Source organism: Ptychodera flava, chromosome 18 (assembly GCF_041260155.1).
Source record: "Ptychodera flava strain L36383 chromosome 18, AS_Pfla_20210202, whole genome shotgun sequence".
NCBI classification, from domain to species: Eukaryota; Metazoa; Hemichordata; class Enteropneusta; family Ptychoderidae; genus Ptychodera; species Ptychodera flava.
The window spans coordinates 1,389,420-1,412,048 of record NC_091945.1 but is presented as its reverse complement, the minus strand read 5'-3'; the positions used below and the strand labels follow the sequence as shown (position 1 = coordinate 1,412,048).

At 34.0% G+C, this 22,629-nt stretch overlaps 2 protein-coding genes across 2 annotated transcripts in view; both read left to right on the top strand.

Moving 5' to 3' along the window:
- The window catches only part of LOC139117974 (C-type mannose receptor 2-like), a 76,025-nt gene extending 70,770 nt beyond the window's left edge, over window positions 1–5,255 (top strand). Inside the window, exons 40-43 of the mRNA XM_070681235.1 lie at window positions 560–814; window positions 2,149–2,322; window positions 3,140–3,169; window positions 4,250–5,255. Of these exons, the coding sequence (XP_070537336.1) occupies window positions 560–814; window positions 2,149–2,322; window positions 3,140–3,169; window positions 4,250–4,497 (707 nt within the window). The 3' untranslated portion in view covers window positions 4,498–5,255. The remainder of the gene's footprint in view (window positions 1–559; window positions 815–2,148; window positions 2,323–3,139; window positions 3,170–4,249) is intronic.
- Window positions 5,256–6,358: 1,103 nt separating this feature from the next.
- LOC139117973 (macrophage mannose receptor 1-like) lies at window positions 6,359–22,100 on the top strand. Its single transcript, XM_070681234.1, has 14 exons — window positions 6,359–6,566; window positions 7,258–7,302; window positions 9,088–9,266; window positions 10,111–10,184; window positions 10,368–10,468; window positions 10,620–10,880; window positions 11,923–12,071; window positions 12,288–12,381; window positions 13,235–13,470; window positions 16,066–16,237; window positions 16,453–16,707; window positions 17,548–17,718; window positions 18,014–18,031; window positions 18,552–22,100. The coding sequence occupies exons 1-14, from the start codon at window positions 6,515–6,517 to the stop codon at window positions 18,839–18,841; spliced, it is 2,097 nt and encodes a 698-aa protein (XP_070537335.1). The 5' UTR covers window positions 6,359–6,514; the 3' UTR covers window positions 18,842–22,100.
- Window positions 22,101–22,629: the final 529 nt, after the last annotated feature.

Here is a 22,629-nt window from a genome sequence, read left to right as displayed (position 1 = left end):
TATCTGCAGGATCGGTATGCTCTTGGAAATTCCTTGAAAGTCATTGAATTTGAAAGCCTTCTGGAAAATCCTGGAAAATGAGATTGAGTCCGGCATGTAAATGATACATAAAAATGATATTACAGTGTAGTAATGATAGTGAGACACTTTAGTAGGGTCCTTTAACCCTTTTCCTGCCAAGTCCATATTTCACCATCAGGTCAAGATGGTTAAAAATTAATGAAACACAAGATATTCCATATAGTACATTTTAACATAATCTGTACATTTGAAGGCTGTTGAAAACATAAATACTGTAAACTTGATTTTTTTTTACTAAAGATGCTATAACAGACCAAGCCAAGTGGGTGAAAATACGTCATGTTTTGGCTCAATACCGCTTTTTACCGACTTTGCTGATGGGGAAGTGATACTGTCTGGCAGGAAAAGGGTTAAAATTGCTAGAAAAATCAAAAGTTTAGGAATTTAAGTGAGTTTGAGTGTAGTATTTACCTTGTATATGTGCTGCTAATGTTACACAAATGATTCAAAGATAAAAACGGATGTGGTGATTTCACAGGAGTACAACCAACCACCCCTCCCCCTGGACAAGGATCATGTCCGACCAACAACACATGGGTGAAGTACGGCGGTTACTGCTACCACTTCTCCAAATCATCAGAGAGGAGAAGCTGGCCTGAGGCAGCCTATGAATGTGGACAGATTGGTGGCGCTTTACTCACCATGGGAAGTGAAGCTGAGAATGCGTACATCCAGAACATTCTGAAGGAAAATAACCTGAACATATGGTTGGGACTAAAGCGAAATGATGACGGTAGGTTACTAATGTAAATTCTCAGGTTATTTTATCAAGCAGTTTTTAGTCTGCTGGACCTTCCATATGTGATGGCTTTGCGTATGCCTTATGTTGTGTTCTGTAGACAGAGATTTGTCAAAAACCTTTCAGTGACTGTTTTTGACTTTCGATAGATGGTCACTTTGGCAAATATCTCAAAACAACTGTTTAGTTTTTTTCATAGAATCATTTTAAAGTCACTTTTGCGGTTTTTGGAAAAAAATTAATATTTTCAACTTTTCCTGAAAAGCTCTGATTTGATAGATTTTTTCCATGTGTATTCCTTGAGTTGAAGTTAAGTCGGAATTGTTCATTTTGCAGTGAAGCATGCCCTTTACTATTTTGAATAATATTTTTATTCCGTTTGACTCACTTTCTAGCAAACAGTAATTGATATGCATGCATGTACTGGCTCAATTAGGCATGACAGTGTGTGCAGTTAGGCATGACAGTGTGTGCAGTTAGGCAAATAAATACTTGCTGGGTACATGAAAAGTAACTACATAGTGGATGCACACCAAAACTAAAGTATTATCTGATGTTGTTTGTTTTAACAAATTGCCCAAAATTTGATTTGCAGTGTTATAGTAACAAACAATAGATAAATATGTCAAATTGCCCAGCAGAAGATCAGGTTTGTTAATTTGCCAATGAGATGGTACAATTTTTTTTTGTTTTGGACAGAATTTTATGTACATATCATGTCCTAGGTAGGACTTGTGATTGGCCATGGGATTATAACATGGTACCAAATTTAGGCGTGACCTTTGACCATTTTTGCACAAGTAACAGCATAGCTTAAATTTGTCTGAACCATGCGACTTTAGTATGGGTTTGTAATAAAGCGCATTTGTTGTAGAGTTTGACATTGGAGTCTAAAGGACTTTGCTGGTCCCAATGTTAAATTTTCAAAGTACATTGAATAAAGTGTTAGCAAAACAGTTACTCATACACTACAATACAGTGAAACTGCTCTATACATGACACACCTGGCCCTAAAAATTGTAAAATATTTGTCTGTAATAGACTAGTAATATTCAATCCAACTTCCAATGATGTCATTGATAGAAAGGTGTAATTCACCGACTGGTTAAACTGCAAGTCAACTAGGGGCTCTTGTCTGGAAAAATCCATCCCTAATTGAGAGGTGTCTATATTATAGAGGTTTCTATGATGACAAGTTTCACTGTATACATGTATCTTTTGATACACTTATCTGAAACAGATGTGTCCATCTACTGTGTACTGGCTAGGCACCTTTGTTTAAAGTAATAAAAGACTTTAGTGTCTAATGATATAATGTTGTTTTACAGGTGGTTTCTCATGGACTGATGGAAAGCCTGTGTCATACACCAAGTGGGCACCAGGAGAACCCAATGGTTTAACTGCTGGTGAAGATTGCGGTGAAATGTATTTCACTTCCGGAGAATGGAATGATGTGGATTGCTATTGGGATTTAGGATTCGTCTGCAAGATGGAACAATTAGGTAATCAAACTGTTCATAAACTTCAACTTTTCAGAAATTTTTTGAAGCTGATACATAATGTGTATGTAATAAGCCGTTGTTCATACTTAGAGAATGTTGAAACCAGCCAGAATGAATGTCAACCATGTGCATTCAATAGCAAAACATGTTGCAGTATCTCATTGGGAGCATTCAACAAAATAATAATTTCCATGGTTAAGTGAAATATGTACTGTGTATGTGTTTGATGTAGATGTATTGCTATATTGTACTGTGTATGTGTTTGATGTAGATGTATTGCTATATTGTACTGTGTATGTGTTTGATGTAGATGTATTGCTATAATGTACTGTGTATGTGTTTGATATAGATGTATTGCTATAATGTAATGTGTAGTGTTTGATGTAGATGTACATGTTTGCTATATGTACTGTGTATGTGTTTGATGTAGATGTATTGCTATAATGTACTGTGTATGTGTTTGATGTAGATGTATTGCTATAATGTACTGTGTATGTGTTTGATGTAGATGTATTGCTATAATGTACTGTGTATGTGTTTGATGTAGATGTATTGCTATAATGTACTGTGTATGTGTTTGATGTAGATGTATTGCTATAATGTACTGTGTATGTGTTTGATGTAGATGTATTGCTATAATGTACTGTGTATGTGTTTGATGTAGATGTATTGCTATAATGTACTGTGTATGTGTTTGATGTAGATGTATTGCTATAATGTACTGTGTATGTGTTTGATGTAGATGTATTGCTGTTGAGGCAGTACGTTCCATTGTGTTCAAAATCTTACATCTGAAATTTTTTTTCTTTCTTCTCAGATTCTGGCGTAGCTGGACCTGTCAAAACAGGTAAACAACATCATGTCAATATTGGTTCATTAGCTCTTGACAGGCATTTTGCCTGGATTTGTTGAGATAAAATATTATCTTTCCCTCTAGTTTGGCACAGAAGAGTTTGTTAGGTCAGTTCAAGAAAAAACATCAATGACATTGCATGATTGAGATTGTGTGTCTAGAAAACAAACTGCTTTCTAAACCAAAACAACTGCAATTTGAAGTTTGTTTTCTGTTGTAAACTATCTCTACAAACGAGATAATGAGGAACTGTAATCTAAAACCTTGCCCTGTGATTTATAGCTGCAATATTATTGTCATTTGTATTTGGGCCACAGAAAAAAAAAATGTTGTTCCTAGGATTGTTTTGGCAAAGCTCTGAGGAGAGCTATTCACAAAATAGCAAATCCCCACACTTCTTACATTGTTAGTGTTGACTTGGAGTACAGATTGTGCAAACTGTCCACAATAATAGAGGCATTTCATGTACAAGCAGAATTGACAGAAAAAATTCTGAGCATTTCCACATGCTCCAAGAAGAAAGCAACAAAGTGTAAAAATATGCACAACAAAAATGCCCTACAAGTAAATTGCTGTATTGCCATGTTAATGTCCTCAAGGAAGAGTCTAACATTGAATTTCTCATTCACTAACAGCACTTAAATAATTACTGTATATTATATTATTTTTTGCCTGAATTTCAAAAAAGATTTCCATATTGGTTGAAGTAGAAGTGGCAATTCCCTTACCAAAATCTCTCTGAATAATTGAACTCACCTTGTCGTACCAACTTTTGCTGCAGTGACCTTTGTTTGCCTTCCCTTATTGCATCTCCATTTCTGTGACCCTAGCTGACCCTTTCTACACCATGTCTCTGACTATTTCATGTCTATTTCTGTGACCTAAGCTGACCTTTTCCATACCAACTCTTTCTATTTCATGTCTATTTCTGTGACCCAGACCACTGACCCTTTGCTCACCACATCTGTATATTTTAGTGACCTTTGACTGCACCATATAACTTTTTCCCTATAACCCTTTGTGACCCTGCCCGTCACCTCCATAACATATCTGTGTTTCATTTACATTTTACAGGAGGCAATGGATCAAATGCTGGAGCAATAGTTGGAGCGTTGCTTGCAGTCCTAATTGTGATTGTCATTGTTGTAGTAGTTGTGTATCTGTATCGTAGTGGCCGATTACCTTCATCTGGAGTATCACTTCCCACACTGTCCAATAAATCAACAGGATTTGACGTTTCTGTCGGTTTTTCACCTTCCATTGATCCAAAGATTGGCATTGATGATAATGTCAAGTTTGAAATGAATGCCAGTGAAACATAACATTTACCATTTTTCTGTTCACTTTTCATAACTTGTACACGTATTTACTCTTTAAACAGTAATTGTCACCATATTGACAACTCTTCAGACATCTAGCGAGGTAATGGTATATCCAAAATACAAATTACTTGCTCAAACATTTCCTTACATTTTGTTCAAAGTTGTGAATAAATTTACTCAGAATAGGTAGAATTTTGCAACATTTTGTCACATCCTTTGAAGGCAAAATTTCAACTTCTCACATCTGTTGCAGAAAAAGGGAATTTTACATAACATGAAAGAATAATGTCCATTTTTTAATGTCCAAACATTGTCGTCAACTTTCCTCCATAGCAAAACATTTCAAACAAGAACTTCTCATCTTTCAAGATGTTGTGCATTTTCAAGTTGATTGCATGTTTTCAGAGAAATTTCCATCCAGTGTCTCTGACACAGAAATGAATTTTAATGACTTGACTTATTTCTCAGTGTAATTGAATTTTTTTCTTTTTACCATGTGAAAACTAACTCTTGTAATTGTATATGTCAGATTACAATGTAAGTTTTGAATGCTCTATTTTTGCACAGTACCTATACAGGTTACTGTCAAGTCATTTTTCCAAGTTTTTGATGAAAGTTTAAAGGATTGTTTCCCTCGGAATATATTTACACAGACAAAACAACTAATTGTCTTCTTAATTTTGATCAGGAAAGGATTGTGATGTCTACGATGATTTTCTACATTTTTGAATAAAATTCAAAATGATATATTTCTTTCATATCTTGATGTGTGTTTCTGGTACGGTGTGAAGTATAGTCAGAAAAAACATTCTGCAAATTAGTCTTTGTGGATTCTGTGATGATATTTTAGTAGCATGCAATATTCTCTGATGAATAGTTTGAAATAATCACATAATTTGGTATGCTTGTGGATGTTTTGAATGTATGTGTATGTTGCATGACCTCTTTTATAATTCGTCTGAGTTGTTTTGTACCCATGCTGACCTTTGAACTTTGCTGTGGATGGAAAATCTTCGAACACTTGACAGCTGTGACATATAACACACTGCAAACATTTACATCTTTTAGAAGGATGTATGCATGAAGCATAGGCTGACAAACTGTGAGGGTTTCAATAGTGACTTTTTCAAACAGAATAGAACTCGGGTTAACTCACTCCAACATCTTCAACATTAATCTTCTACATGAAAAACCTTAATTCTTGGGATGGACAAAAAGTTTTTATAAAAGTTTAAGTGTTTATCATGTATATGAAATGAAAAAAAAAGAAAAGGGTGACCTTTGACGTCTAGGTATACCTGTATGCTTGTCTTTTTATCTCTGTTTCAGTGACCCAGATAACTTGTATGTATGTGATTAATTCTGATACAACTCATATATTTATTTATAAATTCCCATTTTTGAAATAAATATTTCCTTATGTTGACAAGGGTTGTTAGTAAGCAATAAATTGATATCTGTTACTGTAGTTCATAATATTGCCCTGGAAATGGTATAGAAATTATTCATATTTGATGTAAACCAATAAATTAAAATTCAGAATAAATTCTTTTCCTGTAGATAATTTCACTGTCATTATTTAAACTAAGAAAATCTTGACAGTAAATATTTGAAAATCGGTTTGAAAATAATTTCATACATTTTCTCACTTACGGACCCTCTCTCAATTTGTAGAAGTTATCATTTCTTTAACTTTTCATAAACACTTGTCATTGTTTGACAAAGTATGCCAACAAGTGTCTTACAAACTGTACTTTGTGTCCAAATGTCGTGTACAGGTGGTCTTAGCTGTACAAGTTAAAATTGACAAGCTTGTCTTTTACGTGATAGAGCAATGATTTGTTATTACTAAACAAACAAAAACATTGGCAGAGCTGTCAGATGTGTGTTATAAATTTACTGTCTGTACGCAGTGTTTCCCGTTCAACTATTTCGTTGTTTTGTTTGCATTATGTGCATGGTTATACTCTTCAGAAAGTGAGATACACCTGCATTCAATCTCAACTGTCCTGTCACCATGATAATATCAACTGTCCTGGCACTTTTCGTGTCAATCAACATTGTTGTCGGTGAGTGAAAATTTTGTTGTCAAATGTAGCATTATCAGCCATATCTTTATCTCTGTAGAATTTATAACTAGCAGCTGGTTGGTTTGCAAAAACGAATTGCAATTTCATGTCTGCAGATGTATTTTAGCTCTATTGGGGGTATATGTTAGCCTGTGTGAATTTGCCATGTTTTTAATTCAGTTGGTTGTGTAGTTTCGTTTTAACTACACAGCACCTTTCAACTATGGCTGTTCCATATTTGTTTTAGTATATTGTTGGGTCATTTCCAAACAGATATCAAAACTCCAAACTAATGCAAAGTGTATGGCAAAAGAGCAGACAAAATGTAAATATAGGTAGGTTTTTTGATCAAAACAAATTAATTCCAGGAGTTTGTAAGTGGTTAATGTCAATGCATGCGGTGATAGTATATATACATGAAGACCAGTACAAATAAATGCCATAGTAAATATGAGTGCGTAAATAAAGTCTGTGCTCAATAATTTATTAATAATTGAAAATTTTTCAAAACGTGGATTGAATGACTGTAATCAGCAAAACTGATTATATAAAAATAATGAACAGTGATGTAGATTTGTCTGTGTTTGTGTTTCATTTGTAACATCTTGTGAAAACAATTTATACACAAAAAGAAATCCACATGAATTTATTAATGTTAATTTATGTCAATATATTGACATTTTTTTACCAGGTCAAGCTTCACCAACGTCAGAAGTTTATCTAAGCCCGACCATTTGTAAGTACAACTAACAGTTTATTACATTCTTTTTTCCAAGCAAGACTCTAAAAATGTTTGAAATTAAAGAGAAAGCATCTGAAAGGGGAAGGGAAGTCATTATTTGCTGTGACGTCAGTGTTTATTGGAAATCCAAGAAGAAGTTCATGCAGACCTGATCACCAATAAACCAATTTGAGTGTGATACACCAAGTAAATACTCTATAGACCAAAGATTATGCTTTTGTCTTCTCTGCAGAAAAATGTTCCATTTACAGTTATGGATTTTTTCCTTCAAGTTCATACAAAAAACAGGTTGAGAGGGAAATATTACAGTGCATCAAATATTATAATTTCAGATTATCATTCACAGTACTGTAATCTGGAAATTTGTTTTATTTTTATTTGCAGTTTCAGTCAGTGATACATGTTATGATTCATATCGAATGAAAAACTACGATATATTTCAGAATTTTATATTTCTCATTTCTTTCACAAATGGCAGTTAGGGTGTAAAGTCCACATGTCTCTCATACCAGAAATTTTCAAGATGGCGGTCAAAATGGCGTAGAAGCAATCTTACAGCATTTCTCAGCCAACACTTCATGTCACTGCACCCTAAGACAAGCATTGATCAGCAAAATTGTTCATAAGGGGAGGAATTTATATGCTATAAAAGAACTATAGACACTAAAGTGGACTGTCAAAGATGAGACTTAATTCCTACGTGAGCAACAGAAATCTCTATTATTATGTGAATGCTAGTATTACTTGTAAACAAACTTCATCCGTAACATACCATCTAACATTAATCAGTGCTTCCATTCATAACATATACCATCTAACATTATCCAATATTGCTGTTTTTACATGAGATATCATTAGTTCAATCAGTGTTCATCAGTATAACCTGCTATCAGCTTATTTAATTGACCAGCTATTTGCAACTGCAACCGTCTTCCTTCAGTTCCTTATATCCATAATGTACTGGATAAAACTATCTGTCAATTTTAACCCTAATTATCGTGTGGGTATTAATATCAATGTGCTACACATTAACCCCAACGAAAGCTGATGCAGTACAGATTTCTGACTACATCACAACTGCTTGCAGTCAACCGTGTCCATTTGAATTTGATTAATTGTTGTATATATCATGATATTGCAAACACGTTGTACGTTAGTGCAGAGTTCCTGTACAACCAGTCTCTTTAATACACATGCTGCCACAGAAACTATAGATAAAATGTCAAATTTTCAAATGACAGGAATTAAGACTTAGAAATGTGACGCATGGATTTTTTGAGATTTCATAAAAATCCATTGTATTTGAATAGGACTTTACCTAAAATAGTATGTATTTCAGCTTATAGGTCCTTTGCTTACAAATTTTGTATAATGCCCTTCAAATTTTTGCATCCTTACATTATCACACTGTTGATGTTAAAAAGAAGTGGTGTTGTGATTCTTGAAAGCCCACCCATACTGCTGGAACAATCAAGTAAATATTTAACTTTCATGTTTGAAATTCTGTGTTTTTTAACTGGCATCTTGTATATTTTCCAAAATTTTGAGTGGGTGGACCAAAAACAAAGAGTATTATTTCTCTGGTCCTATTTGAGGATATTCACAATGTGACAGTATTTTCTCTTAACAAAATAAATTGTCAGTCTTCTAATACTATGTAAACATTCATGCATTAATCCTGGCTGTGTATGATTCACTTATTATCTGTTTTCACCAAGATATTTCAACGTTTTCAATTGATCTTATTAATTGCACTCTGATTTTGCCTTATACCATCAGCACCGTCGTGTGGGAATGACTTGGAATGGTACCTGTATTCCAACAAATGTTACCATGTCAGAAGCAAAGATGGCACTGAAGTCAAAAGTTGGCAAGGTGCCAATAATTTTTGCATGAAACATGGAGGATACCTGGTATCCATAAACACTGGAGAAGAACAAAAACTGGTGCATAAATTGGTAAGACAAATAATCACTCTCAAGTAAAGCTTTCAAACTTTACACCTGCAATTGACTGCACTTACATTCATGCATTGTTTTCTGTTAAGAAAAATATAAAGACAAAAAAATCTAAAAATATAAATCCTGAGACCAAGGAGAAATTTTCCTTCTTGCAACAACTTAATGCAAAACGTGAGACTGTCAACTTTTCATATTTTTTCCCCAAAATTGAGGTCTTCCTTTTCTGCAAATCTGGAAGCCAATTTGCTCCAATTTTCCCATATCTCAAAGCATTAAATTTTCCCTAAATCTGAAATGAAATTTTATCACAATTATTTGTCTTTGACAAAATGATAGACACTTGACCAAACTGCACCTGTACTAGATTGAAGAAAATTTCTGAAGTGAAACATTTTGTAACTTGTAATTTTACAGCAAATGATGCAATCATATATATACAGGTATTGAGCAGTTTTGTATTTATCAAAGAAAGAATGTACAACCACTCTCATAACAATGAACCCCTCAAAAAAAGTTGTTGATATGAAAAAGCAAGACTTCTCAGTATAAACCGAATGTTAGATTATACGATTAGTACCAGGTGTAAGGCATGTTGTGGTCATCAAAAATTGAAATTTTAATTGCTTTCAAAATTTAGCGACATACATCAAGCAGACAGAAGAGAGGAGATAATTTTGGTATACATGCAAATTGATGTAGCCGATAGAAATCAAGAATTTATTTATTTTCTTCAATTTGGTGTTTAATTTAATAGCAAATGTTAAAAGTGACTGCAAGACTTCTACATTTCATCATAATTATGAATCTGTAAGTCAGTTGTCTGATGATTCAAATATTTCAGCTAAGTACCAAGGAGAGCTTTGCAGCATGGATTGGTCTCAGAGAGTTAGATTTTGGTGATGGCCCTGAATACAGGTTTGTGTTATTTCCACATCTTTAAATGATGCCTTTTGGTGTTTTTTTGTCTCTGTTGCATGCTTTTCAGACTCTGTGTGCATATTCATGCTTACTTAATTTGGGTTGATTCAAAATTTCATTTGTAATGCCAATATCCTCTCGATTCATAGAAAAATCTGTTCAATGACATTTTGATTGCAGATGGATAGATGATGAATCTGTTGTTGAGTATAAAAATTGGTCTCCTGGTGAACCCGATGACAGGTTTGGTGAAGAAAAATGTGTTGACATGAAGGAACATAGTGAGTATTTGTACTTCAATCATTAAATCCCTTTCAATCTCAGAAACCCAATTTTAAACCATTTCCAATTCATTTGTTTATTTCCTTATTCATCCTGAGCTCCCTTTTAATATATCGAAACTAAATATGTCTTCTCTGTTTGTCTTCATAGATGGTTTGTGGTATGTTACTAATTGTGGAGACAAACTATCATTTGTATGCAAAAAGGACATTGGAATGAGTGGACCAATTACAAAAGCACCAACTTCTCCTCCACCTGGCCACTGTCCACTAGGACACCTTGAACATAATGGGAAATGTTACTCATTCAACGGCAAAGATATAATGGTGACTTGGGCTGCAGCTAGAGGTAACTGTAGAAGTCGAGGGCCTGGTGCAGATCTGGTTGCCATTCACAGCCGGGAATTGCAAGGTGAGCAAAAATTTAAAGCTACTTCAATAAAGACTTCATTTGATCTGAAACACTCCAAAGTTATAATTACGTAATCTGCAGAATTAGCACTAACTGATATATATATAATATATATATATATATATATATATATATATATATATATATATATATATATATATATATATATATATATATATATATATATATATATATATATATCAAAGTATACAGAGATCCAAGTGGGAAATTACAATGCTTGAAGCTAAAGTAGAGCATTACGGTAATAATACAAATTACTTCAAGTACAAAGAAATAATACCATGATCTGTTACTTAAGTTTCATGCATCCTGCAATCATCACTTCATCTGTCTAAAGATTGCAGGACGCATGAAACTTAAGTAACAGACAGATATTATTACTTTGTACTTGAAGTAATTTGTATTATATATATATATATATATATATATATATATGTGTGTCTGTCTGTATGTCTGTATGTACACTAAATAGCACTAACCAATACACATACAAGGTAGCACTAACCTACATACTACACACTAATGCACATACTAATTAGCACTAACTAATGCACATACTAATTAGCACTAACTAATGCACATACTAATTAGCAATAACTAATGCACATACTAATTAGCAATAACTAATGCACATACTAATTAGCAATAACTAATTAGCAATAACTAATGCACATACTAATTAGAATAACTAATGCACATACTAATTAGCAATAACTAATGCACATACTAATTAGCAATAACTAATGCACATACTAATTAGCAATAACTAATTAGCAATAACTAATGCACATACTAATTAGAATAACTAATGCACATACTAATTAGCAATAACTAATGCACATACTAATTAGCAATAACTAATTAGCAATAACTAATGCACATACTAATTAGCAATAACTAATGCACATACTAATTAGCAATAATTAATGCACATACTGATTAGCTCTTACTTTAAAATACTAATTAGCACTAACTGCACATATGTGTACTACATGATGTTTTGATCTATCACTGTCCACAGCATTCCTGACAAGTTATATGAGAGAGATGAATTACTCTTTGTGGATTGGTTTGAATGACAGGAAATCAGAAGGTGTATGGAGATGGACAGATGGGTCAGAGGTCAACTATTTGAACTGGGCACCAAATGAACCTAATGGTGAAACTGAGGTAAATTGCAAACCACTAGAGAAATGTTGGTCAGAAAATATTCATTTATGATTACTGACTTTCAATGTGACAGTGAGGTTGATTTTGTAAACCTGTGAATTAAGAAAAAAATGGCTGTAAAAAATTTCGTAAATTTACCGTCAGGAGTCAATTTGATGATTGTATTGACCTGCAGACCTTTAACTATGATTTGTGATGTTTGTTTGTATTCTGAAGGAAAATTGTTGCGAAATATCGCCTGGATTTGGTGGACTTTGGAATGATTGGAAATGTAGTGAATCAGCCGCTTTCATTTGTCAAGAAGAAAAAGGTATGCCCACTAAAATTAACCCTTTGAGCACCTTAGTCAATTTTAGTCGCCTTCATAAAATATACCTGAGTCATTTCTTTTTTCAGATTTTTGCCAAAATTTTAATAGAAAACTGATGCCAATGAAGTGATGTCTATTGGCTCACAATTATCAAAAAAGCACAGGAAATTTCATAAAAATTAGTAAAATGTTGCACTAAGATTTTTTTGTGGAAAAATTACAGCACTTAAAGGGTGAAAGACATTTTTTATTGTGCTCAAAGTTTGCGATGAACTTCCAATTCCAAAACTGGCATAGCAGTGGTGTATGCACCTTTGGATGCAATATACAATGTATATACATGCATGGTAGTTCATTTATGTTGGAGACAAATGAATGCCAGTAAATTTGACACATGATTGGATCTTATTGAATTTCAGAAAGTCATTCAGACCTACTGTACGATGTCTTTGTTGAACAGGCAATCACTTTAGAAAAAGATCATAGTTACTTAATTTGAGTGAAAATCATTCCAATCATCATTAAAGATCTGCAGATGTTCTGTTTAGTATTTATATGAAATATAATTCTCACACTTCAACAGTAATGGCCAGGAATAAAGTGAAAATCAAAGGTTTTTCTCATCATTTCTTATTTCATCTCAGAATGTGTCTGTGTGTGTAATTTTGCATTTTTTTTAAATCAACAATATGAATTAATGCTACCTACCTTGAAATACACATATGAAGTCTTCAGTATCATAATAAGTTAGTGGCATAAATATTTATAATATCTGGTTTCTGTAAGTGTGCAAAATAAAAGATGATTAGGTTTTCAAGATTTGGCCATGCTCATAGTATTTATCATATGTCAGATCCACATGGGAGTCCATCAACCGGCACAACTTGTGATAATCCAGATTATCTGCCACACTGGAATGGATGCTACAGGATAATCCCTGGGTTTTACACTCACGAAGAAGCTGAACAATTATGTGTTGCTGATGATGCCATGCTTGTCAGTATAGAGGACAACTTTGAAAATGCTTTTATAGAGTATCAAATGTTAGCCCATGGAAATCCAGTGTGGCTTGGACTGTCAGATAAGAAAGTAAGTCACTCTCATTGCATGAATTTCATATACATTTCTGAAAGTGTTTGCTTTGTCTGATCTATATCCCAAATTTGCCAATATGGTCTAAAATCTGTTTATCTTCGAAACCTTAACTTTTTAATCCTAGTATTTGGCACTACATTCACATACAATGTAGGACTATTATAATTTTAAGCCCACACATTATCTCACATTATGCCCAAGGAATCTATCTATATTATATCATACCAGTGTATTGAGCATGCAAATACGAGAAGCGAAAAGAACTGTGGTATATTGGCGATATACCACGGCTGGCATACACACAAGCTCTCCACTTGAGCAAATATCGGTTTTAGCTCACATTTGGTATATCAATGTGAGGCTATCGTATATGCTGAATCAGTTCATTTGCATCCGATTTGCATGTATGTATGTATGTATGTATGTATGTATGTATGTCCGTCCACATTAAAAACACCTAAACCGCAGCACCTACTGTCTTAGTATTCGGTGTACAGGTGCACCTAGGGATGGAGATGTGACTTTGTTCAAATGAACTTGTCAGTGTCAAAAATATGCAAATGAGGGGAAAAAGAAAAAAACACTGCAAATTGCTAAAACTCTGTAACCGTTGGTTAGATTGGGTTGAAACTTGGTGTGCAGGTTCCTTTAGGTATTCTAAATTAGGTCTTTAAAATTTGGGATGAAATTTGCATGGTTTTTTTAAGTCAAAAAATGTTTTTCTGTGATACCACTCATCTGATTGCTTTGAAAGTTGGTATACATGTTCCTCAGGATGACCTCAGTCAGGTTTATACTTATTGAATTGAAATTTTCATATTTGTAATTTTAGGGTAATTTTCCAAACTTTTGGTCAAAAATTTTTTCATTCTAAATTACTGATCTGATAGCTTTGATATTTGGTATACAGGTTCCTCAGGTTGATCAAAATCAGTTTTATGAATATTGTGAAGATATCTCGAATTGTGTATTTTTGCTGAATTTTTGGTTATTTTTCTCATTTTAAGTAAAACTTATTCTTCTCTGAAACCGCTAGCCCAATTGCTCTCAAATTTGGATTCGATGTTTGCAAGGGTATTACCCTTCTAATTGTTGAAATTACGACAAAATTGGAAATATTACTGTTTTTGGGCAATTTTTGTCATTTTTGGTCAAAAAATCTTAAAAGATATTGTCTTTTTAAAGCCCCTAGACAGACAGCTTTTATATTTGGTGTACAGATGTCCAGGGATGACAATAGTTAGATATGTGGGAATTGTCCTGAAATATACAAATTTGTATTTTTGAGACAATTTTGTCATTTTTGGTCAAGAAAACTCAAAATTACTTGTCTGATAGCTTGTAAATTGGTACAAAATTACTTGTCTGATAGTTAGTAATTTTCAGTCCCAAAGTGTTATTAATAAATTTCTGCTCAAAGTGTTGGGAAACCCAGGTAATTTTCTCAGTTTGTGACCTAAATGACCTACACCAACACAGGATATGTTGTGAGAGCGTTTTGAAGGCTGTGAACATAATTTTATCATATTTAATATCAATTTGTAGTAAAATTTGATCCAGAAAACAAAGTTGAGGTAAATTTTTTCATTGCGAACCAATTTTTGCAACTTTTGCATGTAAGACACACAAGAACTGATGAGAAATTTGAATCCAGGATAATTCCAGATGTCGTAATCCCCCCACAGTGGAAGGCATTTCACTGTGTGTAACTGATTTAAGTGCTGTTTACATTCAAATGAAAGCACTCATAGCATTTAAATTAAAACATCCCTAAGGTTGTAAATACATTTCCTGCCAGCTGGTCTTATGTAAGGGGTGGAACATTTGATATTCAGGAGGGGGTAGGGGATAGAAGATTGATGAGGTAGCATTACTTTTTACCAGATCTCTTGTACATTTTTCCCACTTTTTATTTTTTCCCCACTCTCCCACCTTTTATTTTTGTCAAGCTTCTCTGGCTAATTTTTTGTAGACATTTGCTTATTTATGTAGGATCTGCTTCTCCCATTGCTATAGAAGTTGATATGCATGTTCCTGAAGATGACCTCCAGTACCTAAGTTGGAGCCCTAATTTGCTTTTGTCATTCTTGTTTTTCTGGTGTAAATATTTCTTGAATTTACCAATTCAAACCGAATGTGAGCACACTGTCCTTGACGGTATTTTTGATGTTTCACATCAGAATTCAAAATATTGCTACGATATAATAGCAATAAATCACACCCAGCAGTGGTATACCACTGAATTTTGACCAGATCACTTCATATATGCACTTGCTATCGCTCTTGCATATACCGTATGTCGTGAACTGGTCAAAATCTTGTGGTTTATATACCATCGCTGGGTGTGCTTTATTGCTTAATTATGTAAGAGTTTGTAACAGTTAGTATTACAATTTTTGCACACATTTTGTGATGAAATATGACTTGTGTAAAATGTTACACCCATATAACAGCTGACTTGTATTGCATGCACATCATCCAGTTCACATACAGAGATGTAATTGTCAATATCACCTCTCTAAGTCAATACACTCATGTTTCATCCCATACTGATTGACTTGTTTATAATATGCAAATGTCTATTCTCAGCAAACAGGTGTTTTCAAGTGGTCTGATGGTTCACCAGTCATGTACACAAGATGGGGCCAGGATGAGCCAAGTCAGGGCTCTAATGAAGGCTGTGTCCAGATGAAGACAGATGGATTCTGGGATGACACATACTGTTTGAGTACTGCCTCTGCTTTCTGTAAATATTGGACAGGTATGTCTGACTATAAAGACATACACTTATGCTTATACTTTGTGTCAAAGTGTTCCTCAAATAATACACCAATACAATTTCATTTATGAAATTTAAGGTTTTCTGAGACTTAACGAATCAATATGTAGAACTAACAATTGACTAAAAATTCCTGTTTTAAAAGTGCAATATTCACACATTGAATAATTATTTACATACTTACCAATTTTCACCAGGACCTAAGCCCACCACTCTGCCTCCTGGATCAGGGTTTTGTCCAGTTGACACATCCTGGGAGGCGTATGGAGGATACTGTTATCATTTCTCGAAGTCCAAGGAGTTAAAAAGCTGGCCAGAGGCGGTGTATGAATGCCAAAGACTTGAAGGACATATTGTCACCATCAGCAGCCCGCAGGAAAATTCTTATTTGCAGAGAGTGCTACAAGAGAACCATATGAATGTTTGGATTGGTTTAAATCGTAATAAGCAAGGTATGTGCCAGTAAAGAAGAAAAATGAAGGTATTACACCATTGAAATTTGTAGACAATCAATGATTGGTAGCTGTAGTCATTGGATGTTTATTTTTGTAGATCACAATTTGACTTTGTTCCTCAGATTTACCATCATAAATATTCAAAACTGAAAACCTAAACTTTTGCAAGACTTGTGTACTGGATTTGCTTACAATAGGTTGTAGTATTCCTTTGTATGTGAAGAAAAGAGCACTCAAGACATTCTTGGATTTCTCAAGAACATAATTCCAAGTCCATTATTTTCTTTGACTTTGTAAATGGCTTCAAAATGTTGAGTTTATTGTAATGTCACAGCAACATGTTATTCTTTGAGATAATTTACATGTAAATAATGCCACTCATAAATAATGAAATGTTTAATATCTGTCAGTTCTTTTCAATGTACTTTAAATTTTTTGCGTATCTGTTTTGAAAATGAAAATATTATGTGTATAATTTTGTTGTTTTTAGATGATAGAAAGGAGATTATTTTTCTCACTGATTTGTGATTTTTGTTCCTTATTACAAAAATGTTTTTCTAGACCCCACAATGCAAAACATCCTTTGTAAACACTAATAGATCAATGAAAACATAACGATTTTTGTATGTGAATAGTCACACAATAATTTTTCTATATTTTGACCCAAATAATAAAACTTATGTTATGAATACTTAAACAATAAATTTTTAATAATAATAACAAAGAACAAACAGTAGGTAAAATAGTAATATCAAAGAGAAAGATCCTCTAGTTCATGAAACTGTAGCAAACTAATCTGCCATTGCAGACACTTTCTTTTCAACTTGACCTTACCAGGTGTATTTGAATGGGTTGATGAGCAGCCAGTGTCTTACACTAACTGGGCAGAAGATGAACCCAATGGACATATAACAGGAGAGGACTGTGTTGAAATGTTTTACCATTCTGGAGAATGGAATGATGTTGACTGTTATCAAAAATTAGGATTTGTTTGCAAGACTCAAAAGGGTAAACAAGTTGTCAGAATTTTTTTTTGAAATGAAATTAAAGTTGCACAGGTCTGAATGGAAAACAGAAACTTAACAAAAAGTACGAAGGAGCAAAACTTGAGATGAAAGATTGTTCATGAAAGAAAAATAAGCTATTTCAAATGTTATCACTATACTACTACCCTTTGCCCAGGAACCATATTTGCCTTATCATTTTGCATTGTTTGTATAAATAATTGTAACTATATTATTCAGTTTCATCATCATATTTTTCTGATGTTTTGTGTCTGTGTTTTCTCTTGTTTCCTCACCAGTTCAAGGAATTGCTGTCAGTAAGTATTGCAGTATATTCAACTTTCATAACAAGAATTTGAAATATTTCATAATGTGAAACATTGAAAAATTAGCTTATGCAAACAAGCATATTTGATTTAAATTTACCTAAACAAGTCATTTTCAGAAGTAGAGTTATTTCAAATGTTGTTTATAATTTTAAACTGACTCTGACTAAAAATACAATGGGAATTTCTTTGCTGTCCCTAGTATATTCATGTACTGTATCTTCAAAGATCAAACTTAGAAATTGCCAAAAGACAATTGACTACAGTATAAGCAAAACCATGTGCACTAACAGTAGAAGTATGTGTATTTCCATATACATTATTTTGTACACATGGGTTTGTTTGTACAGCCATCATGTGATCTCTTAGGTGTACTGAGTCTGTAGAACACTGTGTATCTTTTTTATTCCAGAGTAGAAACATTACTCTCCTTTGAATAGAAATCATATCAGTCTTTAGAATTGACAAAATTAGACTTTTACTTCCTGCTATTCTTACCATTGTCTTCCAGGTAGTGGGTCTAGTGGGGGCGCTGTTGCTGGTGCAGTGATTGGAACTCTGCTGGCCGTAATCGTGATTTTATTTGTGGTGTATCTATTCTACTCAGGGCGAGTATCACCACCAGAATGCAGATTTCCTGATCTGTCATCACTATGCAACTTTTGGAAACAGTCGCCACTCGTTGACGAGGGTGCATTTGAAAACCCAAGTTATGTTGCCCAAGAACCACCAAACAGAACTGTAGCTGCTAACTCAGCCAATCAAAACATCACAGATAACAGAAATATTTCAAATTGCTAGATCATTTGTAGAGTCAAACTCTCTTTACTGTAATTTGATATTTATGCAAAAAAATGTGGATTCAACTTTATCTAACATAATATTTAGTGCTTTTTTCATTTCCCAATTTTTCATAATCAACAATATGCAAGATCTATGCTCTGGGATAAAAAAGAACGCTAATATTGTCTAGGGGCACTAAGTCAGTCTTTTAAATAGACGATGCAAGCATAAATGCTGTGTGAGGTCACATTATGTATAATGGTTTCAGTGAAACTTCAATTTTCTACTTTTACACTGAATGCATTGAATCAGCACAGTTACGATATTTGATGTATCCCATAATCCATTATGATTTTTACCCTCAGAGGTTTGTCAGTGAAGCTTTGCATGTTTCCCAGACTATACAAACTAACCTCAAAAGGTAGGGATAAAACTGCACCCTGTGAAGATATTCATGCAATAAAATAGAAACCCACCAGCTCAATATATGCAAATCTATGATGACATAATTAAATGATCCAGGGTTTATCATTTTCACCCTTCACATATAAATTAATATACAGATTAATGTTGTAAAGTAATTTCTGAAAAGATTGATTTCATTGATAATGGTATAATAAAGATATAGTCTTATTTGTACAAACAAAATTCCCTCAGGTAATTTACGCAAAGGAATGCAACTAAATAATATGCTTCCCTCTGTGAAATGTGAAAACAGATACCTAACAGTACTTGAATGCTATTTAACAAAATTATGCAGAACTCAGTTACTAACATTTAATTCTTCATGTTGATATATATTGAACTTGGTAATATTGGCATAATATAGACACTAAATGCTCCGTGGCTATAAATGAGTGTTTGCGTGAATTTATGTGACTGTTCAGTTATGTAAAGGAATTCTAATGTAATTTGCATTGCACAATAACCTATAGAAATCTAAGTTTTTGGCCGCTACTGATTGCATCATCACCATTTTATTTTATGACACATAATCATTCTATATAAAAGTTACAAGTAATAAACTGAATTTTGGGCACAGTCTCGTCTGCAGCATGGCAATCCCTTTAGTTGTGTGCACAGGACTTAGTCAAGTCATACTTTTATCTCTAGATTTCTCTAGATTAATTTCTAATCTGCATATTTAATGAACTTTTCAAATTAGTGTGATATGTCCAGGAATACTGCATCAAATTTGATGAAACATGATCCAGATGTTAATCTTCCAGTAGTGTAAAAGTGTGTAGAGATCTGTGAATAGAGACTTGTAATAAGAGATATATTTCCTGAATGACTGAACTAAATCTGATGACACGTGCTGCAGATGTTGATCATACAAGATTTATCAGTCAAGTAAGGCATTTAGCAGTATCAATAGCTAATTATAGGAAGTTTCTTCTGTACTGAACATGGGGGTTATTTTTGGTTCACATCTGGCGTTCTGACATTTTATGTCAAGAACCAGTACTCAGACATGCCTGGACCAGTTTCTTGCAGATTAGTTGAATTTGACATTTCAAAAGCCAGGGCATAACATACCTAATTCTGTCCAACTTGATAAAATAACATAACCCTATGCCATTCATACTATTACTAATGTATACTTGTTTACGATCCAATCCACTATGGGCATCAGTCACAGACAGGGCTTTGATACCTGCACCCAATTCAAGCAGGGACTATGTCATTGTCAATGAGTTGTTACTATTGTAATTCACAGCGAGTAGTATAAGCTGTAAGGGTTGCTACAATTTAAACGTAGGGCGCACTTCACCGAAAACAAAGAATGAAATATTGTGCACTAAGTCTCTAAAAAATTTTAAGTAGTATCTGGTATATCTATTGTCTTCCATTTTATGCTGATGTCCCATACTTATTTAATCAAGAAAGCCGAAATCATTAATGTTAGCGTGAACGATTATGAGTGAGTGTTTTAGAGATACAAATCAAATGTTTCATTTCTCGTTTCACAACTTTACTCTGGTATGGTACTAGTCTACTTGCACCAAATTTCTGAAATTTCCGGTAAACATCGAGCATTGCGCAGTCAACAGGTACGAAAACTGAAATTGTCAGAAACACAAGCTTTGTGCTTGATTTTAAGAAAAAAATAGTGACGGAAAATGCCGACTATGAGTATGCATGCTCTTCTAGTGGTCTGTTAGTCCTTGTATTTACATACTACATCATACAGCACAGTGGATCCCAGATCTTTGTATTTACGTAGCTAGAATTTCACGATTTGGAGAAATGATGATTCTGTACTTTCAATTTACAGCAATCAAACATCCTTAACTGACTGTTACATGTGATATTTTTCAGTTCTTTCTCGCAAAATCACAACAATCTGAACAATAACAGTTTGTAGTCTGACAAGCTGAAGACAACTACCAGGTATGCTGTTTCTTTAGATAAGACGAATCACTAGATCATGAGGAGTCAGTCAAAGATGGGATAAAATCTGCGGAACCTATTGAACGATTTTTGATCATTGATACGATAACACTGGCAAGTAGATATATTCAAGCAAAAGAAATTGAAACAATCACAGAACACTGAGAGACAAAAAAGTTGCAAAATCGTCAGAGACAATAAAATGACAATTCTTCACCTATGCCAATCTCCAAGGATATAAACTAAATTTCCAAGGAAACATTAAAGTACGATCACGTATTTGAAGAAAATACCACCTGTAGACGAGGTTTTTACTATAGTGTCAGTGACCTCAGACAGCTACATGTCTTTGTAATTTAATTATTGTGTTTCTACGATTTCAAATTGATGTAGACATTGCTTTTAAAGGTCGATACCGTGCCGTGCTTCAAAATAACCAGTAAAATGATGTGTTCTGTATTTGGTGAAATATCTCAACTTTTGTGAATAATTGGATCTAATTATGGCTAGCTTGTTGATTATGTACATCTCTTGCAACGCTCTCAGGAAATTCGAATAAATTCTTACGAAAAGGGTACTCAGTGTTGATGCAGTTTTTCTTGCATCCCCACCCCCGGAGGGGGTGGCTGTAGTGTATATACTTTTAGAGATGATGGAAAAACAAATCCATTATTATTTTATCTGTCGGGTTTGTTACCCGCCATACAGCCAAGTCAGTAAATAAGCGGTAGATATTCTTTTCTTGCTGACTTGGTTTGATATCGACATCTTAATGTCTGCTTCTGAATATCGATACAATTCCATGAGCACTTGCCTTGCAGGGTAGACTTGGTTCAAGTTGGTGATTTTTAAACAAAATAAAATAAAATAATTTGTAATAGTTTCTCTTGTGTCTTTCCTATTTCATACAAACCTATTTGCAATTTGGCAGCCCAGGCCAGGTTTTCCAAGCGATTGAAGGCGTCACCTAGTTTCTACCGGATTCCGGGAGAAATTCAATTCAACGTTATTCATCCCTTAAGGCCCATTCTGTTTGGCGGACAACACACAAAATATCACAACAAAACAACAATTACTAGACTAAAACTAAAATACAGTAACAACACACAACGACCATTACGATGCATCATTTAGAAACCGCAACAGCGGTAGGGATAAAATAATTCTTGAGCCGGTGTAGGAAATTGAGGGAACTGCCTGTATAGCGCTCCCCCAACTCATCGCGTTCACCCCTTCACACGTTTCACATGAAAACAGAACACAAATCATCGCGTTCACCCCACGCAAACATTCACAAATCACTGACTTGAACCAAGTCTACTTGCAGGGCTGCTTTAACCCCAACATCGATCGTTGGTGGCGCTCTCTAAGAGCTGATCTCTGTGCAAGTCCTTATTATTGCAAGGAACGTG